The following is a 24,883-nucleotide window of genomic DNA, read 5'->3' on the forward strand; positions in this document are numbered from 1 at the left end:
TGAAGGGGCCCCATTCCTGGCATTCTTAACATTTTGGCAGACTTGATTTCCTCTGCACAGCTGATCTGCAACTGCAAGTAGTCAAATCGGTAAATGTTTAGCATCTTTCACGCCTTACTTTCTTTTCTGAATGACTTACCTATCCTTTTTTTCTTTTTCTCAAATTTTATACCTTTCTTTTGGAGGGGGGGCTTAAATAATAAGGAACTATAGACCACCTTACAGCACCAATGTCAAGGTCATATGAATCTTTCTCTCACCTACTTGAATGACCAAGCATAATAAGTAACAAAGAATGAACAGGAAAACAAAAGTTTCTTTCAGTGTGTTTTTAGAGGCAGCCTGAAATTTTGCTCAGTAACTGGATCGTGTTAAAAATCACAGGGATAATTTAGAAAGCAGGTGGAAAGCTTAGTGGGAAATTTATAGTCTCACTGTCAAACATTGCTCCACCTACCATCTTCAATATATTATGTACAAACAGAGCCCAGGTATTCTGTTCCCATTACTCATTAGTCAGGCTGCCTGGACTTCAGCTTGGCAAAAAGTCAACCACCAGAGGCCTAAACTATATCTTTCAGCTGAACTCAAGTCACAACTCCCAAAGGCTTCTTCACACAGGTGACTCTAAGGTAAATGATTTTCTATTCCTTCTTTGCAGAAAGCTGAACTCTGAATTGTAGTGATCAAGTCTCTTGCAGATGGATTAAAAGAAATTAAATATGGTTTGCTAGAATGTAATTTAAACAAAATCATAATTTTTAGACTTTGACACATTTGATTTCTTAATGTACACTGAAATTCTTTTGGAATAACAACAGAAATCTGCAGATAGAATAGTTTACCTATTTAAGCACTAATAGAGATTTTTTTGACAGGACATACACAGAAAACACTTCTAGGCTGAATTTTGAAAGGATGTAATGTCTTTAAGTCTCTCTCTCTCTCTCTCTCTCTCTCTCTCTCTCTCTCTCTCTCTGAATGAGAATAAATTTATTGAATTAGTTTAACTATTTTTATTGCTTTCTTGAGGTTAATTTCAGATAAAAGCTAATAATTAAGTTAAAATCTAATATTTAAAACATTTTATCTGAGATTGTTAAAATTTTTACAAGTGATTACTAATAGGTAAATTTTGTCTTCTTTAGTCTATCATATAATATGTTTAAATATTTTAGTTTCATGTTTTATTCATTATATTTCTTACTACTCTACATCTATTCACATGCTTTATGGCAGTATATACTTAACATAACTGAGATGTTAATACATACACAACTAGCCGTTATTTTTAACTGTTCTCATAGCTGCTATTGGGTTAGGCCATTTTGCATTAATTGGCATATCTTTATCACATCAGGTTTCATAAAGTCAATATCATCCAAGCGTTAATATATCATGCACTTTGAACATGCGTGCCTCCATGCCCCACTTTATTTCTCTTTACCCTACCCTTACCACCACTAGTTTCTTTATTCATTCTTTGACTGAGGGACATTTAGGCTGTTTCCAGTTTCTGGCTATTATGAATAAGGCTGTTATTAACATGGTTGAGCATATGACCTTGTTGTGTGCTGGAGCATCTTCTGGGTATATTCCAAGGAGTGGAATAGCTAGCTGGGTCTTGAGGAAGCCCTATTCCTAGTTTTCTGTAAAAGCACCAGATTGATTTCCAAAGTGGTTGTACAAGTTTGCATTCCCACCAGCAATGAGGGAGTGTTCCCTTTCTCCACATCCTCACCAGCATGTGGTGTCACTTGAATTTTTGATCTTAGCCATTCTGATGGGTGTAAGATGGATTCTCCAAGTCATTTTGATTTGCATTTCTCTGATGACTAAGGACATTGAGCATTTCTTTAAGTGTTTCTCAGCCATTCCATATTCCTCTGTTGAGAACTCTCTGTTTAATTCTGAGCCCCATGATAGGCTTTCTTAAAGAACACAGTTTGGCCTGAACAATTTGGTCTCCTGCTTCAGCACCCTGACTGCTAGGTTTATTTTAGATTCTCTGTATTTTTCTAAAACTTCTTTTTTCAATCTATCCTTCATTGGTACTTTCATCTTTAGTGTTCCTCACTTCTTTTTACTTTCCCCATCTTCTGTTTATTTCTCAGGTATGAACTTTTACTTGTTCATCTCTTTTACATTCTTCCTTTTACCAGCCTTGTCACTTTATTCAACCTTATTATTTGAGTTGAAAAGATTATTTGTTTTTAAGTAGCTATTACTGTACTCTCATTATGGACCTATCCATCAGGTCTGGCTCTCTCCATAGTCTTCTACTCTCTTGAACTCTCTTGAAGTAGAGTTCAAGTTCAAGCTTAGTACCTTGAAACTATATAGGAGGTTTTAACTGCTGAGCTTTTACAGAAAACTAGGAATAGGGCTACCTCAAGACCCAGCTATTCCACTCCTTGGAATATACCCAGAAGATGCTCCAGTCATATGCTCAACCATGTTAATAACAGCCTTATTCATAATAGCCAGAAACTGGAAACAGCCTAAATGTCCCTCAGTCAAAGAATGAATAAAGAAACTGTGGTACATTTGCACTATGGAAAACTACTCAGATATTAAAAACAAGGAAATCCTGAAATGCATGGGCAAATGGATGGAACTAGAAATGATCATCCTGAGTAAGTTCAGCCAGACTCAGAAAAGACTCACATGGTATATACTCACTTATAATTGGACACTAGCCCCAAAGGGATGTCCAATGAAAGTCTTCACTTTATATATGGAGATCAGGAGATCAGGATAGATGCGGGGACTTCCTATTGGCACTCTAGGTGAGGGAAATATGGGAGAATGGGGAAATATAAGGATCCAGAGGGTCCTAGAAACCCACAAGAGAAACATCATGATGAGAGGATCTGAACCAAGGCTGGGGGTCTACTCTACATACTGCACCAACCAAGGACAATACATGAAGTAAACATTGAACTCTTATTCAGATCTAGCCAATGGACAGGACATTCTCCACAGTTGTGTGGGAGCAGGGACCAGCTTTGACATGAACTTTGGGGCCCCATATTTGACCACTTCCCCTTGGTGGGGATGTCTGGTGGCACTCAGAGAAAAGATAAGCAGGCTACTAGGATGAGACGTGGTAGGCTGTGACCATATGGTGGGGAAGGAGGTCCCCTTCTGTAACAGACCTAGGGGAGGGGAAAAGGGTGAAAGAAGGAGGGAGGGAGGAATGGGAAGATAAAAGTGAGGGGATGACAATTGAGGTGTAATCTGCATAAATTAATTTTAATAAGTAAAAGAAAAAAACTAACTATCGCAAATGGGAATAAAAAAAGAAAGAAAGAAAGGAAGGAAGGAAGGAAGAAAGCCCATCAATACAAAAGCAAAACAACACTAAAGAGAGAAAGAGAATGGACAAGACAAAGCTGATCTATGAACTTCAAATTGTGCATTTGGACATGTGGTCTGTACATGGTTCTGTGAAGTCCAAACTCCCGTGCCAGGAAAGGAGGGTGGCCATGGGAGGCCAAGACACAGAGGAGAATGGAAAGAGCATGGGCAAACTGCACACACTTTACTCAGTGGCACTCAGGCTGTTTGGAAGTATACATACAGTAGCCTGTCAAGGGATAGAGAAAAGATGAACCCTTTTAAGAACATGTTTATCCAGAATCACACAAAAGGGTTGTTTTTGCAAGTAATTGTTTTGTAACTGCTTCTGTCACTGTTTCCAGGTTCCTGGCATCATGGGGTGTGTGCTCACTCATTAACTCCCAGATGTCCAGACTCATTAACTCCCACGTGTCCAGCACTACCCACCTTTGTCCATGCTGTACCCATGTCTTGTGTTATGTTGTCTAAACATTAATTGGCCCTTACGGGACTCTGTTCCCTACAAGTCTCTCGCATGGGTGTGGCTTCGAGACCTGGCTCTCCATAGTCTGTCACAAGCTCTGGCTCAGAACAGATGTTCATATCACAGGACATTGCTACATTCTGACTCAAATGTCTTCTCTTCTAGCTGGAAGTATTCTTTAGGTCAAATGATAGAATATAGGTCCATTGCTCTTCCTCAAACTCCCGGGATCAGCCTTGCAGGAAGAGACCTTGGCCTCTAGAACTGCCTAGCCTCCAACTCAGCAAGATTCTTGGTAAAGTGGCTTTTTGTCAGCCCTCTGTTAGTGTTTCTTAGTACTTCCTTATCCCTTGTCATAACCAGTACATACCCTTGTGCTTCCTCCCTCCCTCCCTCCCTCCCTCCCTCCCTTCCTCTTTTAAAAAAAAGTGCTACTATTAAAAAGCACAGTACACATATTCTGAGGCTTTCTCTCATTTTGAGCTGTGGCTCCAGCCTCCAGCAGTAGCACTCACACTGGAAGGAAGGAACTCTTTATTGACACTGAACATCTCCCAAACCCCCACCAAATGGACTCTGAAATCTGTTCTGAAGTTTCCTTATTTTTTTCTTTGCTACTGAAACTAATGTTTTTCCACAATGACTTACATCACAGACAGATGTTCTCCAGCCATCCCTAGGTTATTTTTCAGAGACTTCAGCAGTGTGTTCATGTGTTCTTCACCATGTCCATCTTCTTTCCTTCCTTCCTTCCTTCCTTCCTTCATTCCTTCCTTCCTTCTTTCCTTTCTGTCTTTCTTTCTGTCTGTCTGTCTTTCTTTCTTTCATGTTACCATATTACTACAAACACTAGTGAGGATGTCAGTCAAGACGGGCCTTTATTAACTGTTAGTGGGAGTATAAGCCAGTGAAGTTACTGTGGAAATCAGGATGAAGTCTCCTTTTAAGAAAAAACTAAAAATAAATCTACGATATAAGCCAACTCTACTTCTCTTGCACGCATACCCAAGAGAATCTATATCTTGTCACAGAGATACCTGCATTCATGTATGACCAGAAATTTGGGGGAGTCCACCAGAACTTTGCATTTACTGGGAAAATCAGAGTCCCCTCTTAGGAGTCTTTGTCTCAATAAAAAAAAGAACTTAACGTCACACTGAAGTGTAAGCTCAAGGCAACTGTATTAAATGAGTATACAAGAAAAACTTCATGCCAGGCAAGCTGTATATCTCTGCAGCTGCTTGTAGGAGGGACACAGAGAAAAGAAAGAGAAAAGGTCATGCCATTTGAGTTGAGCCAGCATGGAGGTCAGCCACTTGGTGGACAAGCAGCCACATGGCAGAAAGTGAGATTTAGAAATTCGTGAAAGGCCCACAGTAACAGAGAAAACATATTTAGTTTTGGCTAGTCCCTGAAAGTAAAAAACAAAAAGGAAAAGTTGGATAGACCAAACAGGAACTCATGGTAGCTTAGAGGTAATAGATGAGAGAGACGGAATTCTGGGAAGGACAAGAACATTATCTCAATAAGTGTCAACTGTTTCTCTAATTTCTTTAGTATGGCTTAAAGTAAGTCTGCCTTTCTAGAGTGTCCCATAGTCAGGTCATTGTACTGCCCAACTGTAAGGTCGGAGACTTTATTTTATTGACAAAAAGGAAATTGTTTCCCTTAATTGGCCTTTACTGCTATGATTATGATTATGTGTTAATGCCCGGCTGCTGCTCTGAAGAGGTCCAGGGTAGGGTCCCGGGTGCTGGATGCGGATGCCCTTCCAGTTCGCTTTATCTCTTCGGTGCCCAGAGCTGATGGCTCAGGCAACTCATCAGGACTGAAAGGAGGAAGAAGAAAAGGGAGCCCAAGGTTTCTTCTCTAGGGACTGGCTATACTGCGCCTGAGGAGAAGAATGAAACTGACGACAATTTTCCTATGGCTGAGGCTTAAAAGCAGCTTCTGGGTAAAAACTGCACAGAGGTCGTAAAAGGAGGCTCTTTGATCTGTAGATAGGCCTCCTTGTGGAGATCTCCAGTAAGCCAATGTAAACTTGGGCTTATTAGCTGTAGAAGGCTGATGGCCCTGAGTCTGCTAACTTATTTGCGAATCTACAGGGAAATAAGAAATAAGAAAAAGTAGAAAATAAACCACTCACACACATGCATTGAAGAGAAAAGGTGGATGAAATTAGGCATCTTGACTTCAACTGAAGTCAGGTTTCCCAATCTCCACACATACTTTCAAGAGAAAAGGTGGATGACGTCAGGCATCTTAACTTCAACTGACATTAAGTTTCCCAATTTCAGCCAACACATTCAAGAAAAGGGTATCAATTAATACATGTTTTAAATCTAAACATTTCTTATCTAAGTATCCATTACATACGTTCACAGTGAGTTCAGAGTGACAAGGCCTAAAAGTTACAAGAATATACAACTTATCAATTAGGACTGAACTAACTATATATTATCCAGCTATCTCTTAGTTCATAATGAGTTCAAGACAATAATTTTATCTGTCTTTTATTCTAAGAAACAGTAAATTCAGACATTGCTAGGTAGCTTCATTCCATTTAGGTTCATAGTAAGTTTAAACAAACTTGCTTATACTTGTGGTGAAATACCAGGATTCATGGTGCCATCTGGAGTGGGGGCTTATCTGAAGCCACAAATCTGCTACAAGGCTATCCTAAGTGAGGCATCTGGAGGTCCACAAAGGTATTTATTACAGCCATAAACTAACTTTATCTTTTAAAACTATTTGAATCAAATCAGGAATTCCATGATCAGGGATTAATTCATCTGAACAACAAACAGTCCATCTTCAACAAGATCGATCCTATAGGAAGTTTGTTCTATCAGAGGTGGTCAATACCCAGAAAGTAACAGTTCACACCAATGCCAGATGTTTTTTCCTTTTGGTTTTTCAAGACAGGGTTTCTCTGTGTAATCTTGGCTGTCCTGGACTTGCTTTGTAGACCAAGCTGGCCTTAGACTCACAGTGATCCACCTGCCTCTGCCTCCCTGGGTGCCGGGATTAAAGGCGTGCCAGATTTTAGAGAGATGCAACAAAGCACACTTGACAGGGGAGTCAGAGGTTGGAAGCAATTCTGGGGTACATCACAATACATACTTTGCAAATACCGGATCACCTCCAGAGATCTCTCATGCCTGCCAGACCTCCCCAAATCAATGGCTGCTGACAACTTGTCAGAGGCTGGAAGCAGCTTGGAGTGGATCATGATGCAGACCTTGCAAATACCAGATCACCTCCTACACAGCCCACATGCCTAGTGAGCTCCCTTAACAGGGTGGTTCTTGGCAATTATGATTATGACTATGATTATTATTTCTGTATTCACAACAACAAGGAAATGGAATCAGCCTTAATATTTGCCCACTGATGAGTGGATAAAAATAAAACTATGAAATTTGAAGGAAAATGATGAAGCTAAAAAATATTATATTAAGTGAGGTCACTCAGGCTTTCCAAGACAAGTCATCACATGTTCTCTATCCTCTGCAGATCCCAGCCTACAGACTTTACTTAAGGGTAGTTATATGGGAATTTGAATATAAGTCATGAGAGTAAAAAGAGACAGTAAGAGGGGAAAAGATATTTTAAGAAAGGAAGCGATCAGGGGTAATAAAACATTCGTGACAAGTAAGAAAAATGAGGGTTGGTGAACGCAAGGACAGGGGACAAGGAGATCTGGAGGTGTATCGGAGGGTCACCCTAAGTAAGCGTGTATGAAAAGGCTGTATGAAAATATGGTACTCTGTATCATAATTTTAAAAAGATGTTTATGGCACACTTTTAGGTTTTAAATTCTTTTGAAAAATATAATACCATTATTAACATTTTCATTGAGTGTTTGTGGCTATAGAAGAACAATGTTTCTAAAGACCATGGCTTTTAGTCAGGGAAGATTTCTTTTTCATTTGAAACAGGCTTTGAGGTGCCAGTGCTCACCATACCACCAAGAGATAGAAGGTTGTTTATACTCAAGGAAAATAAGAATAGAAGCGTAGTATTTAAGGAATTTCTTAATTTCACAACAAAAGTATAAGGAACAGAAATATAATATACCACAAAAAAAAAACCTCTTCAGGTATAAAGATGAACTCTGTGCCCATATTGTTGTCATGTCTTTCTAAGTTTACCAGCTGGATAACCTTTAATAATTTAGTTGTATTCTCTGTGCCTTCATTTTTCTCATATGTAATTATAGAAAAGTCTTTCTAAATTCTTGCTATCTTTGTTTCCTCATATTTTATATAGTGATAATAAAAATGTAGTAATAATACTGTTGTAAATTTAAATAATCTAATATCTGTAGTATGTTTATTGTAGTAAGTATTAATGTGTGAAGGGAATTTCAGCAGTGTCTGGCACATGTAGACCACTCAGTAAGCATTGCTTACTATTGCAAAAATACTAAGATTGTGAAGAAAATTTTATGTTTTTTTTATTTCTAGGTGAATAATTATGGATGATGAAACTGAATATCTACTTAACTTCAAAGGTTATAATTTTGAAAAGTCCTTAGTTAAAATGGACATAGTGAAAAATATTGAAGATTATGAAATTAGAGATGATGATGTCTTTATAGTCACATACCCAAAATCTGGTAAGTGACCTGAGTAGGTCATATGGCCCTGGACTTTGTTGTGGTTCAATAATAAGCCCATAAATATTCTCCACACACCAATGTCAACTCAACTGAATTAGTTACTTTTGTCAATGCCACAATAGAAGACCTCAACATGTCATACAATAGAAGACCTCAACATGTCAGAGAAGTCAGGCTGGCAAAGCTTAAGGTGGCTTGTCACCTTACATCTGCAGTCAGGAAAGCCAGCTCTATGAAGCTAGTCTAGATACCCGCTTCCCATAGGCACCCAAGAGTCTGTCTCCATGATGACTGCAATTCCCACCAGAAAACCAATATCAGCTACCACAGAAACCTACATTTTTAGAACAACTTCTGGGCAAAAAAAAAAAAGTGTTAAATGAAACTCAAAGTCACTATAGCATATATTTCGATGCAAATATTGTAATTTATTGTAGAAAAAGAGGGGGGAAACAAATATGCAGCCAACAACAGCTACTTGGTAAATGATGACAGGTTGCCTTAGCCTGTTCAACAGGTCTGAAATAGTCCAAAACCGTTCTCTGCAAAAGATACAAGCTTTATTATTCAGAGGCTTTATCTCAAACAATGATTAAATTTCCAATACATTTCATTTTTTTTACAAGATTTCCAAGACAACTTTAATATACTTCAAATTCTCAAAAACAGAAAAAAAAATCCTTGAGCAGTGAGGTTTCCTAGAAGGATTATTCTTGAGGTTTGTAAAGCCAGTCAAAACATACAAGTTACAAGTACTTCTGTTTTATTACGCAGTCCTATTGTGCATGAAGATGCACTCAGATTCCTTTCATCAAGGTAACTTCTACTTCAGCACAATGTGAAATTTGGAGGTCTTGGTTTGAGTTCTTGCAGTGGTTAACACAAACTAAACTGTAAAGCAAAAGCTGTTAAGATTTCATATGCTTTCCCTGTTTAGTGTTGTTGTCCATGTACAATAACACCAAGATTTTATGTTCATATTTGACCATTTCGGTAAATGTACTATGCAAATATATATGTACATATATACATGTACATATATACAAATACATATATTTGTTCATATCAAATCCTACTTTGATTTACATCTTTGTGACGTTAACATGTTACAGAACTTGCAGGACCCTGTGAGGAAATCACTGTGGTTCACGGTAGATAATAACCAAATAACTCACTGAACACTTACTAGATGCTTCTGAATTTCTTCAGTAAGATTAAAATAGGTGATAAGTGTTTATATTATGCTACACGGGGTACAAGACACGTTCGTTGCTATAAGCTCTGGAGTCTGGTGTCTTGGCAGGATTAGTTCTTTCAAAACTTCAGACTCTGCCTTATAAGAAGCCTCATCACTCCGCACTGGAAGTGATAACTGAGCAATCAGGCTCACGCCGCTACCGGTGAATTACCTGGAATACCATTAATAAAGAAGGCTAACCCTCAGCGCTATGGCATTTGATCCCATCTGGGCTCATCTTTCAAAGGAATGGCATTGGAATTCTGCATGTTTTTCCCAAATACTTCCACTGTGTGACTTGACTCTACTGGTCAAGAGAAAAAAAAATATCAGTAATAACACTGAAATCACTGGTGTCCTTTTCCAGAGTGTGCATTATGATCTGTGACTGGGAATATGCCAAAAGGAGTGTTTAGGCTACAAAGGAAGAGAAGGGGGAGAAACTGCAAATATCTCATTCTATTAGTTTTGCTACGGGAAGGCAAGTAACAAAGTGATTTCAGAAGTGAGTCAGAGTTGCCCATGAACAACAATAAAGTGGCACTCAGGAACCTGCTATATATTGTATGAAAATCAAGAAGAAATGAGGTAGAAGTCTACAAACAAACAAACAAACAAAAAACCCTTGCAGTAAGATGGAAACACTATTCAGTCTGGTGTGATCTGACCACAGTATGTCCATGTTTAGTGATACTTCACTTTACCTGTGAATATCTGGGAAATGTTATATGTCAAAAACAGCTAAACGTTACCAAAAGGACCCCGCAGGAAGCACAAAACACACAGACACTACAAGAGTAATCTGGATTACCACAATCAAACCACTACATCCATTCACATGGGAAAGGAACAAAGAATCATTTACTTCAGCCTTACCAGCTTTCACAATAAATACAGTCAACAGGGAATGAAAAGTGGGCATACCTAAGCATGCTTAGGGTGCTAAAGAGAAAGGGAGCCCTGTTAGTGTTACTTTTATAAATGTGTATTGCAGTTTCTCTCAATCCAGCTAGCACCAAAAAATTGAGACTAGACTGTGTTATTTAATGTGCTGTACAGCACAATACTGAGCAATTAATATTCTTTTTTTTCTCCTTTATTAATTTATTCTTGTTACATCTCAATGGTTATCCCATCCCTTGTATCCTCCCATTCTTCCCTCCCTCCCATTTTCCCCTTATTCCCCTCCCCTATGACTGTTCCTGAGGGGGATTTCCTCCCCCTGTATATGTTCATAGGGTATCAAGTCTCTTCTTGGTAACCTGCTGTCCTTCCTCTGAGTGCCACCAGGTCTCCCCCTCCAGGGGACATGGTCAAAGGTGAGGCACCAGAGTATGTGAGAAAGTAATATCCCACTCTCCACTCTACTGTGGAGAGTGTTCTGTCCATTGTCTAGATCTGGGTAGGGGTTTAAGGTTTACCGCCTGGGCTATGTCCCACGAAAGCCTTCACTTACCAGGAAACTGAGACAGGGGGGAGGACATTCTAGTGGGACTCTAGATGAGAGAATCATGGGAGAATGGCAAAGTAGAAGGATCCAGAGGGTCCTAGAAGCCTACAAGTAGAACATTATGATAGGCAGATTTGGGCACAGGGGTCCCGCTCAAACTAAGGCACCAGCCAAGGACAAAACTGAGCAATTAATATTCTATTCTCTTTCCCAGAGTAAATCTCTGAGATACTTACATTTTATGGCTTTCTCTGCTCTAGCTACTTCCTTCTTATGTCATCTCCTGGACCTCTGGCCATGGCTGAATCCCTTACACACTCTCTCTCTCTCTCTCTCTCTCTCTCTCTCTCTCTCTCTCTCTCTCTCTCTCTCTCTCTGTGTGTGTGTCTCTCTCTGTGTCTCTCTGTCTCTGTCTCTGTCTCTCTGTCTCTGTCTCTCTCTCTCTGTCTCTCTGTCTCTGTCTCTGTCTTTCTCTCTCTCTGTCTCTCTCTCTCTCTGTCTCTCTCTCTCTCTCTCTCTCTCTCTCTCTCTCTCTCTCTCTCTCTCTGTCTCTCTGTCTCTGTCTCTGTCTTTCTCTCTCTCTGTCTCTCTCTCTCTCTCCTGTTTCTCTCTCTCTCTACTGTTTCTCTCTCACTCTGTCACTCTCTCTCTCTCTCTCTCTGCCTCTCTGCTCCTCATATGACTAGCAAGAAGTCCAGACCCATTCTCTCTCCAGCTTTGCTCAGTGACTGGCTGTTAAGCTGCCTTATCGACATGTCAGAGGACAGTTGGGGAGCAAAGTTTAAACAGGAGCTCCACAGAACAAATATTGCAAACAGATTGAGGGGCAAAGAAATCAGCATTTGAACCTTTACCCAGTGCACAATAAAATTCTAAAGAGCCCCAAATTATTTCCAGGATGGATGGCATTACTTTGGATATTCATTATTAAAACCTCCCTCAGGATTGAAAACCGGATTGTATCTATTTTTACAGGTACCATCTGGACTCAGCAGATCCTCAGCTTGATTTTCTTTGAGGGTCACAGGAACAACACTGAAAACATCCAAACAGTTGATAGAGTACCATTCTTTGAGTACAATATTCATAATGTGGACTATGCCAAAATGCCATCACCTCGCATCTTTTCTTCCCATCTTCCATATTATTTAGTACCAAAAGGACTCAAGAACAAAAAAGCCAAAGTATGTCAAAGAGCTTAGTCACTTACTGTACTCACAAAATGCCTGCTCTACATAGTGTATAATTAGGTCATTTCAATGTTCTGCTATTATAATGCAGTTGCTGTGAACATTCTTGAGTATGTCTCCTGGGCACTCTTACACCAGTGTCTGTAGAATCCATATCCATAAGTAGAACTGCAGAGCCACAATTACCAAAGTACTCAATTTACTGAGATGGTGCATTATTTATGAAGGAAGTAGATTTGTCATTTATTGGTAAAATGTGTAATGAATAAGTTCTTTTTTTTTTCCTCTAGTAACTTGACATATCAGACTTTTAAATGTTTATCAGCATGTCAGCTACCAAAAGATGTCTCGGCAGGGTCTTAATTTGCATACTCATAATGAGAGAGTAAGCATGTTTAATGTTTGGCCATAATTTTTAGATTCTGTGAAAAGCCTCTATAAATAGACCAACATTTTATTAAATTTATACTGTCAATTTACTTTATATCACTTCTAGGTATGAATCTGTCCTAACTGATCCACATTGGTTTTTTCCATGTATGTTTTGGCTAGCAACATTCTTAATTTTAGTGTTATCAAATTGGTTTATTTTTCTTTTGAATAAATTAATACATTTTCCTTGCTTTAGGACTAGAGGTATGTTCTTTGGGCTTTGGTTTTCTTCCTTATTCTTTTCCTCCCTCCCTTCATTATTTTCTTTCCTTTTATTTTTTTCTGGTGAGAGTCTTGCTATGTTGCTAAGGCGAGTGTGAGCCCCTTCTTCTGTCCTAGACTACTGAGATTGTGAGCACACACCTCAGGATAGTTAATTTTGTGTTTGAACTTTTTTTTACTACCTATATAATTAACCCATATTTAAATTATTTTACTGAAACATATGCAGGAACAACTCATATTTTGAAGATTATATATGGTTTACTAGTTATAGCAATATAATTATTAGTTTTTTGTTTTTAAACTTATCGCCTCCACTGCCCTAGTTATACATTTGGTGTCATATAATACCAATCATTGACCTTTATGACAAATTAATTTTCCTTTTAAAATTTTAATCAAAATACTAGTATAATATATTTTGATCATAAAAGGCAACTTACTTTTACTGTTTATGAATTACAAATAATATCAATTTTTGAGAATTAAGCTACATTCTTGGACATGTATGAAATGTCATGAAGAAAAGATGTTTTTTTACAATACTCTCTGTAATATCAAAAAAGACATAATAACCATTTGACTTTCTACAACTCAAAGACTAAAAAATAATTATGTTTATTTTCATAATCAAATATTATAACATTGTTTTTAAAGTGTATAAGCATAACCAAGGCCTTTTGAATGAAATAATTCCATATTTCTATCTACAGATTCTTTATATCTACAGAAATCCTAAAGATGTTTTGACCTCTTTTTACCATTTTTCCAGACTGATGGTTGTACTTCAATATACAGATAATGTAGAAAGTTTTATGCAAAACTTTCTAGATGGAAAAGGTAAGTGTTAATTCATCTACCCAGACACAAATGAATTACATCAAAGCTGCCAGTTAGCAAAATTCTCAACCACTCGAACACTATGTAAAGAACTGGAACAGGGCAAGGAAATACAAATCAATACATTTCATTTCTGCCAACACCTGGGTTTTCTATCTTTGTGCACCATTTGAGGATTGCCAAGGTAACAAAGACATATCATGGAGCAAGTATTTCTGTTTGTTGAATGATATTCTGTCAGTTCATTCCAGCTAATGAAGTTAGAGGAATCCACTCTGGCCAAATGAACGCCGAGGATGAGTGTGTGCTTTGCACGGGCCTGTGTAAGGCCTCATGATGCAGTTGTGGAACTGCCTATTTCACTATTTAGAGGGATCAATCAATGGGTTCACAGTGTGCGGAGTCAGAAGCTCGCTCATTTGTAAGATGATTTTCAGATTCGATGACACTGTAGACAGTGAATGTTGTTGCCCAGACATCTTAGCAAACAAGAGGAGACACTAAGACATATGCCCTCTGTGGAGAGGAGGAAAAATGAAACAGTGTGCCTTAAAGCCACCTTCAGCTTCAGGTACCTGGGTTTCTGCATCGCTTCCTTCCTAAGAAAGTAATTTAATTGTTCCCCTGAACCACTAAATATAATTTAAATTGTCATATAGATGCCCATTGCAGGGATTCTGTTTTATGTGTGAAAGTTCCCCACCAGGAAAGGAAGATTAGAGTTCGCTGTTTACTGCGCGCCCACACAGACTGGCGCATTCTCTCTCATTGCCTTTCTTCCCAGTGGTAGGAAGCATTTGGTTTGATCACATACGAGGCTGGTATGAACACAGAGATGATTTCAATATCCTGTTCATGAGCTTTGAAGAGATGAAGAAGGTAAGATGAGAAAGTTGTAATTGTAGGTGGGCTTATCTGACACCGTTCTCCCCGTCGTAGGTGAAATCACGTTCTTCCAGTCATCTTCGTACTTAACTCACCCTTATGCTTCCTGTTGACGAGGATTCCTAGCACCCTGCCTTTGCCTCGTTGATTAGACTGCCTCAGAACTCCCTTCCTTGTGCAGTCGTCTTTGGTGATCCCTGCTTATGCAACCACCTGTGTAAAAAGGCAGCCTCAAGAATTCACAGCAGCAATTTGGCCTTCATAATTGAAGACTTTATCACATAATAATTACATATATGGACGGTGCTTGGTGGTGGTGTCCTGCATAGGAATAGAGTGTGCAATGACAGTCTTCCTGCACTGTCATTATGTTCTTCCTCCTAGAACCTTTCTCACTATTGCTCACAATTCTACTTGAAGATCCCCAGTTTTTAAAGTTTCTACACAGGAGAAAACACGAGACATTTGTTCTGGCTTATTTCACTTAGCCTGAGATCCTTAGCTTCATACACTTCACTGCATCCACAATAACAGAATTTTATTTTTCTATGTCTGAGTAATAATCTGTTTTCTAAATATCATGTATGACGTATAGCACAAATTCTTTACTCTTCAGTCTTTTGGTGGACTCTAGGCTGAGGCTATGTCTTGTGGATGTAAATGTACAGCATTTACACTAGTTAACAATAAGGTTTTACATGGTGACCCTATCCATTGGCTTTATCTTCAAGGATGTTATAGCCAATATAATACTCCACTCTGTCGAAGTTTCCCATGCTTACTACTTAATGAGGGCTACCAAGGATCAGCCAGGCACGAAACTAGTATAAAATGTGGACAATTAAAGCCACAGACCAGAATTGACCTTATGGTTCAAATTATCCCTGCATTTTTTTTTAAAAAAGAATCTTTGAACATATCTCTCAGATAATTCTGTAGGATGTTTTTGATTGGCCACAGTTAAAAAGTATCTTCACATGCTGTGAAAATAAAAGAGAAAGAGTTGAGGTCACCACTCTTGGGGCACTTAATGACATGTTGCTTAGTGGGAAAAATGAATGACAGGCTCTGAGTTAGGAGCAAAAGGTGACTTACCATTTTATAGAGTCCATGAGATAACAAGGAAGGCAAACTATCAGGAAGAAAATACTCAAAGTAAAAATCCCATGTGTCTGGGCCAGTAGCATGGCTCTGCAGGTAAAGGGTTTGCCATGTGTGCCAGACATACCCAGTTTAATCTTTACAACCTTCATAAAAGTGGAAGGCCAAAAACAAGTCCATGAATTTGTCTTCTGAGCTCCACTCATGTACCATGGCATGAGCTTCTATCATGCAGCACACAAGTGCATGTACATGCGTGCATGTGCCCGCGCACACACAGATGCACACACACAAACACACACACTACGATCATAAAACTTTCAAAGATTTTAGACTAGTAAGTATGATTATTAAGGAAACACCCAAATACACCGTCAGCATTCTTAAACTTGTTTTTGACATCACTGAAGATAATGGCTTTTCTGGGACAACGGGGTGGGAGAGATAACATGGAGTTCACAAGTTAATTTATATGAATTAACAAAAAGAGGACAGGTAAAAGCGAAACACGAGACAGAGGGAGTGCATATTAATCAATACAGGGCTTTGAGTCAGGTCAGGAGAGGACTTGCACATCAAAAGTGTGAGAGACAAGAAATCAGTACATAAGAGTTAGACTTCACAAGATCTGTGCACCATGCTGATGATTGATCATTATTTCTGTGGACCTAACGTCATGAGGAGACATTAAGGGTTATAAAACAATGGAACAGAATTAGCAGTTTTAGACTATCATTTCCTAACACGGGCTTAAAAATGAAAATAGAAAATCTAAGTAGATCAATAAGACCAATTAAAGATGACCATTTAGCCACTGAATATACCCACATTCATACCCACAATTATAAGTAAAATTAATCTGTTTGTTTGTCAAGACAGGGTTTCTCTGAGTAGCCTTGGCTGCCATAGAACATGTTCTGTAGACCAGGCTAAGCTTTAACTCACAAATATCTACCTGCCTCTGCCTTTGCCTCTTGACTGCTGAGATTAAAGACATGCATCATTACTCAGCTTTGTTTGTTTGTTTGTTTGTTTAAAGGGAAGAAATTTCCCAATATTTTCTAACAATTATATTTCCACCAAAGTAAGACAATTTTGGTGTCTTTCTTGTCTCCTGCTGGCAAACGTCTCTGTAATTTTGTCTAACCTTTCAGGCTTGCTTCTCTTGGTCATTCCAGAAGGACAACAAATCAGTTCATTTCAGATTACTTTGGTCTTAGAAATGACATCCCTAGGAACTTAGTGACTATACAGAAAGATTTTGTTTTCCTCCCTCAAATACAGAGTACAGTACAGTACAGACTGTGCTAAAAGATTCCTCTTTATGGGGCAAAACTTTATATAAGTAAAAAAAAGTCATTCTCATCAATCAGGACAGTCATTGTTTAGAGAACGGATAAAGCTTATGATTAGGAAGAGATATATATGGTGGGTTCTAAAATAATGTACATTTTTTAAATTTCCCAAATTCAGGGCATAGTAAAATTATCATTAGTGTTCTAATAACGTATTAATCTGCATATTTGCATATCCATGTGTGTTTTCCATTAAAATGTCTTTCTAAAGAAGATTTTAATTTATCTTAAAAGACATGAGACTCCATTTAATGGCAAATCCTCCTGGGATGTGAGTGATTTAATCCTTCCTTCCTGTGTATTTTTATTTTTCCTTTGTATGTTACAACTGGCCAAAGTCTTCAGGAAAAAAAATGCATCTGTATAATATGCCCTAGTGTAGTTGTCCTCTCAGAAACCTAACATGTCCTAGGTCTCCAGTTTGTCAAAGAAATGTCTGCCCATGGTTTCTCTTTTCACTAAAGGTCCTCTGCCCTCCCACCCGGCTTGACCCAGATCTGATCTCCACCTTCATTTCTCTATGTTCCCTCTCCTACTTTGTTCCCTCTCTTCAATCACTTCTGCTGTCTTTTCTAGTTCTCCTTCTGGGGGAGATTTAAATTGGTCCTCCTTGTTCCTTATCTTCTTGTGGTCTGTGAATTGCAGTATGTTTATCCTATGCTATATGGCTAAAATCTGCTCATAAGTGAGTATACACCACATGTATCTTTCTGGGTCTGGGTTACCTCACTCAGGATGATCTTTTCTAGTTCCATCCATTTGCCTGCAAATTTCATAATTTCCTTGTTTTTAATAGGTGAGTAATACTTCATTGTGTAAATATACCACAATTTCTTTATCCATTCTTCAGTTGAAACATGTAGGTAGTTTCCAGATTCTGGCTATTATGAATAAGATGCTGTGAACATAGTTGAACAAATGTCCTTTTTGTATGGTAGAACATCTTTTGGGTATATGCACAAGAGTGATACAGCTGGGTCTTGAGGTAGAGCTATTCTAAATTTTCTGAAAAAGCACCAGATTGATTTCCAAACTGGTTGTACAAGTTTGCACTTTCACCAACAATGGAAGAATGTTCCTCTGCCTCCACATCCTCACCAGCATGTGCTGTCACCTGAGTTTTTGATCTTAGGCATTCTGACAGGTATAAAATGGAATCTCACTATTTTAATCCCAGTACATGGGACCCTAAGACAGGAGACTATCCTAATTCTACAAGCAGCCTAGGCTACTTGCTGAGTTCCAGGCCAGCTTAGGCTACAGAGTCTCAAAAAAAGTTATGTTTTATTAAAGGCTTATTCTGTATCGATGCCAATATATAATAATTTAATTTTTTCTTCACCCTGTTCCCGTGACATTTTCGTGAACAATCTCTATATTCCAAAAGTAAATCCTACCTGTTCGTGTTATATGTGTGCCTATAATTCATACCTCTATAAGGTCAATAATTTCTCAGCCCATGACTTTTTCAGGACCTCAGAGCCTCAGTGCTTAAAATCTGCAGTTTTCTGGAGAAAGAACTGAGTGAAGAAGATGTGGATGCTGTTGTGAAGCAAGCTACGTTTCAGAGGATGAAATCTGATAAACGAGCAAATTATGAACAAGTTATGAAATATGAGATTGGAACAAGAAATGATGAGGGAAAGTTTCTCCGCAAAGGTGATGTTCAGTAGTCTGTAGTAGCAAAATTGTTGAGTGTTCTCCAGGGTCCTTGTACTTGGGAGAAACAATCTGTATTTTCAATGTATTTCTCTAGGTGATAATGACATGCGGAAGAATCAAATAGGTTAGCTGACAGAGTACCTGAGGAGTTTCTGGAAGTGTTTTTGTACAAAATCTTAGATTTTCACTTACTGAATATCACTTGTGAAATAAATATGACTTTCCTTTTTTGGACCACAACTCTGCAGTCTTGTTCTAGGCAATAGATGTGTTAGAAGTGAAAGTTCTAATTCATCTCATGCTGTTGTTTTGTTATTTTTTTTTTCTGGTTTGCTTGTTAGTGGTGGTGGTGGTGGTGGTGGTGGTGGTGGTGTGTGTGTGTGTGTGTGTGTGAAAGAGAGAGAGAGAGAGAGAGAGATTCATAAGGCTAGCTTACATTAATAATCCTCTTTTCTCTGCAGCACACTGCTCCCTGAGTGCTAGAATTTCAGACATAAAATACCATGCACTACCTAGACAAGAACAATTTTATTCACAACTTTCTCTGGATAGTCTACAAATAAACTTATTGTATATTTATTTTGAAGACAAAGTATAAAATGCTGTTTCTTCATGTGTGAGGTTTTTCATCATAGAAATTAGAGTGATGTCTTAATAACTTTATCTGATATAAACTGAACTCAAGTGTGTAAAAATGCAGCAAGCTTTATAAATCTTATTATAAGCCATGAGGTGTGGTTAATAATGGACATTTTCCTCTTAATAATTTTTTAAAATCATTAATATGAGCACTGTCTTACATTTTAATATCTCTCTCTTTATATTTTTCAAAAACTCTTCTTTTTGTCTCTTCTGCCACTCAACATCAACTCTCACATCTCAGTCCTCAAAAGACCAAATTGCCATCTGTTCCAAATGCAAATAATAATTTAATATAATTGTCTCTGACAGCTGAATATCCCAAATGGCTATTTTCATTATAAATTATGCGGTGATCATTTTAAATCCTTATCTAGTGAAATCATATCACTGGCTGTTCCAATACCCCATATCACTTTGACTTTACTTGCTGAAAACGTTTAGGATTCTTTTTTTTTTTTCCTGTTTAAAGAAAAACAAAACAAAACATGTATCTCATAAGGGTGTGTTTGAAGTATACATGTTTTCTTAGTATAATGATTGGTACAGAGTAAAAATGTACCTTTAAAATTCTAATAATTATTAATTTTTGTTGTCGTTGCTGTTGTTTTCAAGACAAGATTTCTCTGTGTAGCTTTGGATGTCTTGGACTCACATTATAGACTATTTTAAAGGATTTTTCTTTCTAAATCTTGGTTATGATTGGGTGGTAGTGGCTAGTGATATTGATTTACTCTGCTCCTGAAATGAAGTTTATTTCACTGATGGGTGATGAGAGGAGAGGTATCCATTGAACTCTGCTGAGGACTCAGTGATATGTCATGTGAGTTGAAGGCAGTAGAGTGTGTGGGCAGACTTTTCCATGATGATTCTGCTTACCTGGGTACTGTCCTGTGCTTCTCCCATCAGGTACCATTGGAGACTGGAAAAATCATTTGACTGTGGATCAGAATGAAAGATGTGACAAGATATTCCACAGGAACATGAAAAACATTCCCTTAAAGTTCATCTGGGATATAAATGAGGAGTAGAAATTTAATTACCATGTGAATTAATCCTATGAAAATGTACTAACCAGAAGCCATACTTTAAGAGTAAAATTAACTTATTCCTCTCATTTAACTATTAATTATACAGCATAATCCATGAGTATATGATTATCTTATGCTTAGATTACTTTCCATGACATTAATTTTAAAGGGAACTACTGCATTTTTTATTCCTTCACAAAAATGAAATAAAAGGAAGCATAAACACAGCTTGTCGATATCTTCAGAGACTATTCTATAGATCACAGTTTCTTTACCTTCAATTAATTTAGGATCAAACAAACACTTAAAATCCTTTCACTCTTGTAATTAAACTTTAATTCATCTGTGTCAAAATCAATAAGATTGATAAAATGTGCTGTGTGAAATAAAGACAAACATCATGTGGAGACACGTGGCTTTTAAAAGCAATGTAGCAGGTCTCAGTCTGTAGTAAAGACATAAAATAAAGATTAAACATTTTCTGGTTTAATCCCCAAGTATTAGGATGAAAACAGTTCTGTCTGTAAGGTATCATTCATGGATTTACTATGCCATATCAATTAAATGATTAAGCATTTAATATGAAGTCACTTTAATAACTAGAAAAAAACTAGGTATGCTGTGCCCAGATTTGAGAACCCCAAAAAAAGACCACCAGGACTTGATACCAATGCAATACAAGCAAGGACCTTTAAATTTTCAACTCAAGCCAGACTCTGACCATCACCACCACAGTGGTATTGAAAAAAGAACCTTAAACCCTGAGCTGAGGGTAAATTTATAGGTTCCTATCCCTCCTAGCACCCCAAAACAGGGGAGTTCCAGCCTGGCAAGTGCCTATTGGTTGAGATAAAAAAAGGGAGGGTATTGTGCTTTTAAATGATTGGTTGTGAGAGGGTGCCAAAATCACAAACAGTTCTGGTTTTCTTTGTTCTCTGTCTCTCTGTCTCTGTCTCTCTGTCTCTGTCTCTCTGTCTCTGTCTCTCTGTCTCCCTCTTTCTGTCTCTCTCTCTCTGTCTCTCTCTCTGTCTCTCTCTCTGTCTCTCTCTCTCTGTCTCTCTCTCTCTCTCTCTGTCTCTCTCTCTCTCTCTCTCTCTCTCTCTCTCTCTCTCTCTCTCTCTCTCTCTCTCTCTCTCTGGGCCAGTTTCCTAACAGCCTTATCTCCTGTGGGTGGAAAGGCTGCTTCTTCCTTGCAGCTGGCCAGATTATCTCCTGTAGGCCTATTTCTTAACCTTTGCCCTGGGTGACCCTGAAAGCTAATTTTGTTTATTCTCGTATCTCATTCTCCCTTCCTGTAACTTATTCCTTTGAGTTGGCCTGTTGTAGGGCCAGGCACCGCGCCATCGTGACTATTAGACGGAGGATGCCCAATCTTTGCTTGATACAAGGGGGCACAAAGAATGACTAGTTTAAACAGAATTAAGAGCCTATTTTCTTGTACCAGGGAGGTACCCTTGACTTAGCATTTCAGCCTATAAAGCGGGAAAATGGGCAAAGTCATTCTCTTCTGTACTATCTTCCTGCTGACTTTAGGGGTGCTGTTATCTGGGCCTAGAAATGCTGAAAGGCTAGTCAAAGGCTAATGGAGCACTTCTGAAAAGCATCTGTTTAGCAAAGGTTTGAACAACCAAAAACCATCTACCCCACCTAGGGAATGAGGCATCATTCTCTTGGAATTGTTTCATTAACTATCAGGCAACCGGTTCACTGATATAGCTAACCATAAACTGCATCAGTTATTAGTACAACTTTAAATCTATTTCTGAACTAATACCAAAGCAAAGCATTAGCTTAAAGGACAGAAGTTGCCCTTGGTGCTAAGCAAGGCAACCGAATGTGGTTGGCAGCCTTCAATAGAGAGGTTTGAGTCTCCCACAACCAAAATGGTTGCTAGTCATGTGACTGCCCTTAGCCAAGATGGCAAAGAGGCTATGGCCCCACCCTTTTAATCACATAATCAGCATGGCAGCCAGCCGCATGGTGTTAGAGGCCATGGCAGACAATTTTAAAACATAGCCATTTTCAGAAAATAAAGCCAAACATACTCCCAAGGCAGCAATTTTTACTTTTTTGAGAATGAAGGTAGAACATGATAAGCATAAATTTAGAAGACAAAACCTAAATTCTTACAGTGTGAAGAACTGACTATCTCTAAAATTAATATGTCAACTTGAAGTCATTTGAGAAGAGGGAACCTCAATTGAGAAAAATGTCTTCATAATATCAGGCTCTGCACAAGCCTGTGGGACATTTTCTTAATTAGTGAGTGATCCTGGTGGTCCTGGGATTTATAAGAAAACAGGATAAGCAAGCCATGGGAAGCAAACTAGTAAACAGCACCCCTCTGGTACCTCTGCGTCAGTGCCTGCCTTTAGGTTCCTGCCTTGTTTGAGTTCCTATCCTGAATTCCTTTGATAGCTGAACAGTGATATGGAAATGTAAAACAAATAAACCCTTTCCTCCCCAACTTGCTTTGCTCATGATGTTTCATCACAGCAATAGTAATCACAGGTAAGACATTTAAAGTTAAGAATTATTTGCTTGGTGCCTTAGTTTGAGCAGGACCCCTGGGCCCAAATCTGCCTATCATAATGTTCTACTTGTAGGTTTCTAGGACCCTCTAGATCCTTCTACTTTGCCATTCTCCCATGCTTGTCTCATCTAGAGTCCCAATAGGATGTCCTCACCACTGTCCCAGTTTCCTGGTACTTGAAGGCTTTCATGGGACATGCCCCTTGGGCTAATATGCAGATATAAGTGACTATATACCATTTGAGTCTTTCTGCTTCTGGGTTAACTCACTCATTATGATCATTTCTAGCTCAATCCATTTATCCACAAATTTCGGGAATTCCTTGTTTTTAATAGCTGAATAGTATTCCATAGTATATATGTACCACAGTTTCTTTATCCATTCTTCTATTGAGGGACACTTAGGCTGTTTCCATGTTCTGGCTATTATGAATAAGGCTGCTATGAACATGGTTGAGCAAATTTTCTTATTGTGTGCTGGAGCATCGTCTGGGTATATTCCAAGGAGTGGAATAGCTGGGTCTTGAGGAAGCCCTATTCCCATTTTTCTGAGATAGCACCAGATAGATTTCCAAAGTGGTTGTACTAGTTTGCATTCCCACCAGCAATGACAATACAGGCTGTAACCCTTACCCAGATCTAGCCAATGGTCAGAACATTCTCCACAGTAGAGTGGAGAGTTGGATATGACTTTCTCATGTACTCTGGTGCCTCATATTTGACCATTTTCCCTGGAGGGGGAGACCTGGTGGCACTCAGAGGAAGGATAGCAGATTACCAAGAAGAGACTTGATACCCTATGAGCATATACAGGGGGAGGAAACCCCCCTCAGGAACTGTCATAGGGGAGGGGAATAAGGGGAAAATGGGAGGGAGGGAAGAATGGGAGGAGACAAGGGATGGGATAACCATTGAGATGTAACAAGAACAAATTAATAAAATAATACATATCTTGGAAAAAATATTTGGTTATATATAAGTTAAATAAATAACTTCATTATGTAATAAAGCACATGATATGGTCACTCCAGTTATAGACAGCTGGTGTTATTAACATACTGGTGTTGAATCATATAAGTACACTTGTGTAATGAACTACCAGAGTCCTCTGTGCAGAGTCACTGTAGAGTCATTATTTCTCTACAGATTGTACTCCATTGTTTCCCCCTTTTCCTCTTGTATCCCAGCAAAATAAATAGATCGGCCTGTATGGGTTCCCTTACTGATGTTCAGGATCTCACAGAAAGAGGGTGACTCTGGGCCTTGGCCCATGTGTTGAGAGAGCACTCTTCTACCAGAATTTATATGCATTTTCTCATACAAAGTCTAACTAACTATTCTTTTCTCCCCTAAGGCAAAAGTCCATCCTCAAAAATCCATTCAGCTTGGTCTGAGGTCAACGGCAGCATCTTGTGACCTATGTCACACAAAATGACACCATAAGCAGACAAGATGATAGGGTCATATAAAACCAAAGATTGCCTCCATCACACATTGCCCTGCCTCCAGTTATTTATGGAGAGACCTTGTACATGTAAGGCATTTGTAGCTTTAATAGTATTTAGCTGCATGACACTGAGGTCAAATGATTCAATATTCCATTTCTGAGCTATTCTAGAGGGAAGACTATCTATGTTATAAAATATTATGCAGGGCTGGAGAGATGGCTCAGAGATTAAGAGGCCCAGCTGCTCTTCCGAAGGTCCGGAGTTCAATTCCCAGCAACCACATGGTGACTCACAACCATCTACAGTGGTGCATGCAGGCATAGCACTGTGTGCATAATAAATAAATATTTAACAAAAAAAATATTATGCAAATGAACATAAGATTTTCATTCCCTTATTAAATACAAAT

At 38.5% G+C, this 24,883-nt stretch overlaps 1 protein-coding gene across 2 annotated transcripts; it reads left to right on the forward strand.

Annotated features, from left to right (window-relative positions):
• Window positions 1-488: 488 nt before the first annotated feature.
• LOC311593980 (amine sulfotransferase-like) lies at window positions 489-20,919 on the forward strand. 2 transcript variants are annotated; one of them, XM_084775410.1, is made up of 7 exons: window positions 489-632; window positions 8,296-8,447; window positions 12,113-12,321; window positions 13,695-13,821; window positions 14,606-14,700; window positions 18,635-18,821; window positions 20,373-20,919. In XM_084775410.1, exons 2-7 carry the CDS (start codon window positions 8,306-8,308, stop codon window positions 20,492-20,494), a joined length of 882 nt encoding a protein of 293 aa, XP_084631536.1. In that variant the 5' UTR covers window positions 489-632; window positions 8,296-8,305; the 3' UTR covers window positions 20,495-20,919. The 2 variants fall into 2 exon arrangements, with proteins under 2 accessions (XP_084631536.1, XP_084631537.1); XM_084775411.1 differs by lacking the exon at window positions 489-632 and adding an exon at window positions 6,434-6,534.
• Window positions 20,920-24,883: the final 3,964 nt, after the last annotated feature.

Source organism: Acomys minous (genome assembly GCF_964271855.1).
Source record: "Acomys minous genome assembly, chromosome: 3".
Lineage (NCBI taxonomy): Eukaryota > Metazoa > Chordata > Mammalia > Rodentia > Muridae > Acomys > Acomys minous.